The 7,479-nt window shown below is 34.0% G+C and overlaps 1 protein-coding gene across 1 annotated transcript in view; it reads right to left on the bottom strand.

Annotated features, from left to right (window-relative positions):
• Window positions 1-214: 214 nt before the first annotated feature.
• map2k6 (mitogen-activated protein kinase kinase 6) overlaps window positions 215-7,479 on the bottom strand; it is a 43,709-nt gene continuing 36,444 nt past the window's right edge. The window contains exons 11-12 of the mRNA XM_056469366.1: window positions 4,841-4,886; window positions 215-1,939 (exon numbers count right to left, since the gene is read on the bottom strand). Coding sequence (XP_056325341.1) covers window positions 1,862-1,939; window positions 4,841-4,886 — 124 coding nt within the window. The 3' untranslated portion in view covers window positions 215-1,861. The remainder of the gene's footprint in view (window positions 1,940-4,840; window positions 4,887-7,479) is intronic.

The raw sequence follows: 7,479 nt of genomic DNA, 5'->3' as shown, positions 1-7,479 counted from the left end.
GATTCTACGCAAACAATACCCAAATAACCCAGGTTTTACCCACAAAATAAACTTGTTTTGGTTTGTTGCAGTATTCAAATATGTAATTTTACAGTATAAAATATGCTTACAGATGTACCAAATAACCAATCAAAGTGAAAGGATATGAATAATTTCTTCAGACTGACCAATCAACAACTTCAACGTAGCGAATATCAAAAAGAAGCAGCAAAGATATAAGAGAACTTTTATGTTTGAATCAAACAATATAACGATTACAGGCAAATCAGCAGTGTTATCCATTCTGTATACAGTGGTCACAAGACAAAAAAAAAACAAACAAAAAACAAATACACGCTCACACACACGCACGCACACACACACACACACACACACACATGCGCACACACCCACACACACTCACTCTTACACATTCATCATCATCATCATCATCATCATCATTTCCACCTTACAGAAATTATACAAGAATAAAACCAGAAGCCCAGAAAGCAAAAGCAACAGACCCTCCTGCCTGTGGAAAGCAAAGCAGCGTGGGTTTTGTAGTTTGTCTTAATGTAGAAGATTGTTTTTTTGTCTTTTCTTTTTACAGAGAGAGAGGCACAAAATCAGGCTTCCGAGTCACAGTGAGGCTTTGAAAGAAGTGTCAGCTACGTGTGTTCAGACTTTCATGCACACACACACACACAGAAAAAAAAAGCACTCGCACTTCCACCACACGCTCACCTTAAAATTCAACACAAATCGTCAAGTTTCCAATGAGAAAAAAAACAGCAGTTACAGCACATACAGAAACTGCAGAACACCTCATTACTGTTAATACATATGCACTGTGTATAATAATAATAATAATAATTAATAATAATAATAATTTCCAGTTGGATTGCAATTGAAAGAGTGAGAATTTTAATTCTTTTTTTTCTTTCTTTTTGATTGGCTCAGAACAGAGAGGTCTAGACGTAGCCAACAGACTTAGATACCCAAATAACCTTGGTATAGACAAATAGCATATAAAGCACACACAAGCGCACACTCATTTGACTCATTCAGTTCAATGGAGGGCATTAAAAAATAATAATAATAATATAATAATAATGCAGTGTTCGCTACCAAGCACTGCGCTTTTTCACTTCTGATTCAGGAATAGTTCTGACTTCCTAAATCCTGACCCTCGCTGTTGAGAAAAACTGATCTGAGATCAGCCTTCAGTGACATATATGCAAAACTCAGAACAAACAAAGGAAATAAAGATGCTCCATTCATCCGTTTTAATAACAGCCAACACAGAATATAGTCCTCACGTACTCTTTTAACAAATTCAAGAAATATTTTTGTTTTTATTTTGAGTATATATACATATCTAGATAATAGATAAATATATCTATACCACTCTCTCGCTCTCTTTTTTTATTGTTTTTTGTATATTTACGTTTTTATTATTTTTTTAAGAACCAGGCGTCGATGGGGGCGAGGAACATTTCTGATGACTTTTTTGGGGGAGAAATACATTTCAAGTGCGACTAGGGGAAACTCAACAGACAACTAGAACAGACTAATCACCAGATGCTAAAACTGATTGTATTTTTAATTGAGAGGTAAAGCTGGGATTGAACGACTGAAGTTATTTTTTTTTTTAATTGGGACTGTAAAACCATTTTAAGTCTGCACATACAGGCGATGCTCACTCATACATGCAGCACATGGCCCGCGGTTCTTCCGTCCTGCGCACGGTTGTCATGTTTGACAGGTGTTAAGTCTTGCGATTGGTGTTTTTTTGTTGTTGTTGTTTAATGTTTTCTGGAACAGTCCCGTTTGTCCCCCCCGCGCCGGTGGCGGTGTGTCAGTTTGGCCTACAGGAACGCTCTCAGTCCCCGAGGATGATCTTCACAAAACTTGCCACGTCGGTATCTTTGGAGTCGTGGAGGGTGAAGAAGGGATGTTGCTGGGGGTGGAAGATATTTCACATGTTAAAAGAGAGGACTATTTGTTTGTATATCAGGGTTCCCATGCTTTCGTGAACAGCAGATTTAAGAACTTTTTAAAGCACCCATACCCCAGCATATGTAGCATCATGAAAGTCCTTACTGTACTTAACATTTCACTTACACTTAAAACTTACACTAAAAAATTAAGTTTTAACATGCTGTTGGGGATGTTTCCATCCACTCTGGGGTCACACATCTTATTTTGACATGTATTATGTATATTAACTACCCTTTCGTTATGTTTGTGGATGTTTTGCTTCATTGACTTCCATAATAATGATATTTTTCTGGAAATCCATGACACCATATAATCATGCAATCTTGATTTTTGCTGGATTTCCCCGTTGGGAAGAGATAAATGTGCTAATTTTTACTGTTGCAGTGCAAAAAAAGCTTAGATTCTGTATAAAAATTATAGTTATATGGAGTATTGTGTGTGTGGGGGGGGCATGTGCAAGTGTGTGAGTGTGAGAGAGACCTTTGAAAATAAGAAATAAGCAGGTCATCTCTCAGGACATAGTAAGTCTATTTCGGCTGTTATATTCAACAGAATGTGCCTTTTGCACAGGCCTATCTAAAGGGTTAAGGCTGCCAACTGATGATCAACAGTAAAAAATTAAAAGTTTTACCTCTTGCCAACAGGGAAAAACACCAACAATCAAGAATTCAGGATTATTTGGTGTCAAGGCTTTGCAATCAAAACATGTGGTTATAATGAAAGTCAATGGGGCAAAAACAGCCACCAACATAACGAAAGGGTATAGTCAATTTGAACAGTACACAAGGGTTAAAGTCGTGTTCAAAGAACTTGTTGAATTTAATAATGGTGATATTCAAATATGGTTTCTGAAATATTGATAAAATGTGCATTATTTTTTGTCAGTGTTTTTGTACAAGATTTTTAATTGAAGAATTGCTTAGTTTTTTCATTCTGTTTTTGACAATGGACTACAATTGTTGAAATCAAACCACTGAATGGTTTTACCAAACAACTTTAATTTCAAATTTAATTCAAGCTCTTTCAAGGACCTCTGATTGTTTTTAAGTGCTTCCCAGGCCTTGAAACCATATGTCTGAAATTCAAGTACTTCTACGTACTTTGAAGAAGTGTGGGAACCCTGGTATATTTTAATCCAATGCAAAATGAATTTAAAACAAGGTGGGACGGGGAGAACACAAATAACATGGAAATTAAATGAAAAATGTAAATGCTGTTGCTTAACAGCATTGGGAAAAAATGTGTCACTTTAAAATATTTAAATACAATTTGTTGTTGTTAAATATTATGATTATTATTATGAAAATCTAATTGTTTTGTTTTAAAAATGCTATTAAATATATAAGCATATATAGATTAAAATTTGAATGTGGTTTGCAGGCAGATTTTTTCCTACAGACTTTAAAACTGTTTCAATAATTAATTTCTAATAACGTTGCGTCTTTGATGAAAGTACATAATTGCTAGTTTGCAAGGTACTAGTTTTCAGCCCAAAGTGACATTTGAAGGCTATTTAACTAGGTAACTGTACTCTTTTTCTGTAGCTAATTGAAAACAAAAAAAATCTGATGGGGGCTAATATTATTGACCATAGCAGTGTTTACATTTTTATTATTATTTTTTATTTATTCCAGTGTAACCTAATAACATAATTATAAACGTATATAAAAATACAAAAATTATGTAAAAATATAAAATAGGAAATACTGTAAACAAAAATCTTGCTCTGTTAAATCCTTTTTTAAATAAATCAATAACAATAATGAACATAAAGTCTGTAAATATAATTTCTTGCTTTCTTTTTGGATGAGAAATAGGACACAGACATGGTCTAGACCAGGGCTGCCCAAACATTTTCATATGACGAGCCAAAAAACAGATATCTTCGAGAAGGTATGGTCAAAGGTAAATACACCAAACTATATTACATTAAAGTTGCCATGGGTCATTTCCTAATTTATTTCATAATATTTCAAAATAAATAGAAAACTTTACTTTAAATTGTATTATCTAATGCAGTATAACTTTTAAAATGATAACTTATTGCAATAAAAGCATAAACAATAACATTTATCAGACAGTGGAGTTCAATGTTGTATACACTAGTCAAGTTGGACTTGGGCTTGCTTGGATTTGCTCAAATGCAGTCTCTGCATTGTCAGGTGACAATATGTACATTTAAACAAAATCTGATTCCTTTACTAATTTGGCTACAGGCTCTAGTTTAGGCATCTCTGGTGTAGATCCACTTTACCCTAACAATCCCCAAATACCCCAGGTTTTACATTTTTATTTTTATACATTTTTTTATTCCAGTGTAATCTAAAAATGAAAAAAATATATAAAAATATAAATGTGATCTAAAATATAAATAATAGAAAATACTGTAAAAAAAATTCTTGATCTGTTAAATCATCACTTCTCAAACATTAAAAAAGTTACAGTTTTAAAGGATTCTTAATTTCATCTTCAACTGTGAATATAAGAAAATAATTTATTAAATAAAATATTTAAGTGTTACAATTTTTACTCTATATTATTATTATTATTACTAATATTATTATTAATATTAATAATAACCATAACCTTAAAAAAGAGAAATATCTTAGTTACTTTGTAAAATTAATAAAAAAAAGTTTTTAAAAAGCAGCACAGGATAAAGATAAGACTCTAAAAATACATTTACAGCAGTTTTTAAATAATTTAAAACAATTCACACCACAGTTAACAAATCAAACAGCTACTTCATAATATAACAGGCTAACAGAAAGAAGCCACATAAGGAAAGCACAAGTCTGACATCTAAAGGACAAAGTAGGAAAATGCATATAAAAAAAAAACAAGGTAGAATCAAACTCACCATTAATTCTGTATAAGTCGGTCGCTCTGTGGAATTCTTCCTTAAGCTGAAACAAAATTAAAACGCACACACACACACGTTAGAAATGTGGCATGAATGAGAACAGAAAACCTCAACACTGCACATGGTGTCCTCGAGTACTTCCTCTCACAATGTGAACAAGAGAGGATGCAATCAGGGTTTCTACATCCCGTTCACTTATTTTACTACACAATGCACAGTCCAGGTAGGTATTTTGAGAATCGCTGTGCTTTGAAAGACTTTTCACTTTCACTAAACTGTGTGGTTTATCAGCATTGTTTCACAGAAGAGCAGTTCCAGAGAATCTCGGCTCATGACCGTCCCACATACAAACATCCGGTGTGAACTGCATTTACATGCGCCTCATTTACATACAATATTAATATCTTAAGTGAGGCTGTTAGAAGTGTGAAATAAAACAAATACATTGCTCAATGCAACCGTATTATATCTCATTCATTTTCCTTCAGCTTAGTGCCTTATTTATCAGTGGTCACCACAGTGGAATGAACCGCCAACTATGCCAGTACTGGGAAACCCTATTACATTTCTTGAAAGAAAGGTTTTGTACACAGTTTAGTGCTTTGAGAATGTCAGAATAAGGATGACTAAGATTTAAATTGTTTTATTTGTATTTTTTAAGATTTTTGAGAGTACTGCAGCCGCATAAAAACGACATTACTATACTTTGGCATTAACTTTTAAAGCTTTGGGGGTTGGAGATTTGTCACCATTTTCCTTAAGCTTTTATATTATACATAAAATGTAATCTTAAACTGACATGTCGTACCCTACTAAATAAACTGATTAGCTAATTAATGAAAACTAAAACTGTGTATTGTGTAAATTATTTGATTTTTATGAAGTGATTACTGGAATAAAATGTATTGTAGATATTATTAGATTATAAATTATAATAAAGTGATTAATCAAATAAAGTATGTGAATGGCAACTTCTCTTTTTCACTTCCATTAACATATATTATGGCTAGTGTGATTTCACCAAGTAGGACATGTTCCTGGATTAACATCTATGTTGATCCTGGAACAACTTTCCAATCAGCCAATCAGAATTAAGGGATTTGTTTACCGTTTATGTTAAGTTTAGGCTTACTGGTAGGTTCATGCACTTCCACATGATTGTTATCCAGCTATTATCGCCCTCTTATTTAGGGAGTAATTTGCAGTTATGGTTGGGTTTAGGGGTAGAAAATGGGTGTGGATTACATTTTCCAACAAAAATGATGTTCCAGGATCAACACAGAATTTAGTCCAGAATCGCACCGTACTTGGCAAAAATCACACCTACCTATATGCCCACGTAATTTTGAATAGAGCTACATACATAATATATACATTTTAGATCATTTTGTTTTTATTTAAATGTAGGATGACTTGTTCTTTTATGGATTTCAATAAAGTACAGGCCAGAATAATTATTTGCTTTTATTTTTTCCGTAAAGATATTTGTTATGTTAAAAGCTGATTCAACGTTGCATCAAAGTTATCTGCAGTTTTCAATACATTCTTAACCATAATAGCTTATATATAACCATAATAGCTTATAATAACTCTTTTCTAAAAACAAATTTCTTTTCTTTTTTTTTTATCTTTGCCGTGATGACAGTACATAATATTTTTGCAAGATACCAGTATTCAGCTATTTAAAGAGTTAACTACACTCACCGGCCACTTTATTAGGTACACCTTACTAGTACCGGGTTGTACTCCTTTTGCCTTCAGAACTGCCTTAATCCTTCGTGGCATAGATTCAACAAGATACTGGAAATATTCCTCAGAGATTTTGGTCCATATTGAATCTTCATCCCAAATGTGCTCTATTGAGTTCTGGTGACTGTGGACGTCATGCTCGAGAAGCCAGTCTGAGATGATTCGCACTTTATGACATGTCGTGTTATGCTGCTGGAAGTAGCCATCAGAACATGGGTACACTGTGGTCATAAAGGGATGGACATGGTCAGCCCTAAATGTCGCAGCAGAAATAGAGACTCATCAGGCCAGGCAACATTTTTCCAATCTTCTATTGTGCAATTTTGGTGAGCCTGTGCAAATTGTAGCCTTAATTTCCGCTTTATAGCTGACAGGTGAGGCACCTGGTGTGGTCTTCTGCTGTTGTAGGCCATCTGCCTCAGGGTTGGACGTGTTGTGCATTCAGAGATGCTCTTCTGCATACCTCGGTTGTAATGAGTGGTTATTTGAGTTACTATCTACCAGCTCTAACCAGTCTGGCCATTCTCCTTTGACCTCTGGCCTTTCTTCCCTATTGTGATGCTCGGTTTTAACTGCAGCAGGTCGTCTTGACCATGTCTTCATGGCTAAATGCATTGATTTGCTGCCATGTGATGGCTGATTAGAAAATTGGACAGCTGTACCTAATAAAGTGGCCGGTGAGTGTATAAGTTATATTAATTAGGCAACTCACTGAACTTGCTCTATAGCCAATCAAAATCAATAATTACCTAAATGGGGATAATAATATTGACCTTAGCAGTTTTATTTAAGCCAAACTAAAAGAAATAAGACTTTCTCAAGAAGAAAAATTAGATCGGAAATACTATGAAAAATGTCCTTTCTCTATTAAGCATCACTTGGTAAAT

Source organism: Danio aesculapii, chromosome 12 (assembly GCF_903798145.1).
Source record: "Danio aesculapii chromosome 12, fDanAes4.1, whole genome shotgun sequence".
NCBI classification, from domain to species: domain Eukaryota; kingdom Metazoa; phylum Chordata; class Actinopteri; order Cypriniformes; family Danionidae; genus Danio; species Danio aesculapii.
Note: the sequence above shows the minus strand (reverse complement) of the source record. Positions and strands in the feature narration are given on the sequence as shown.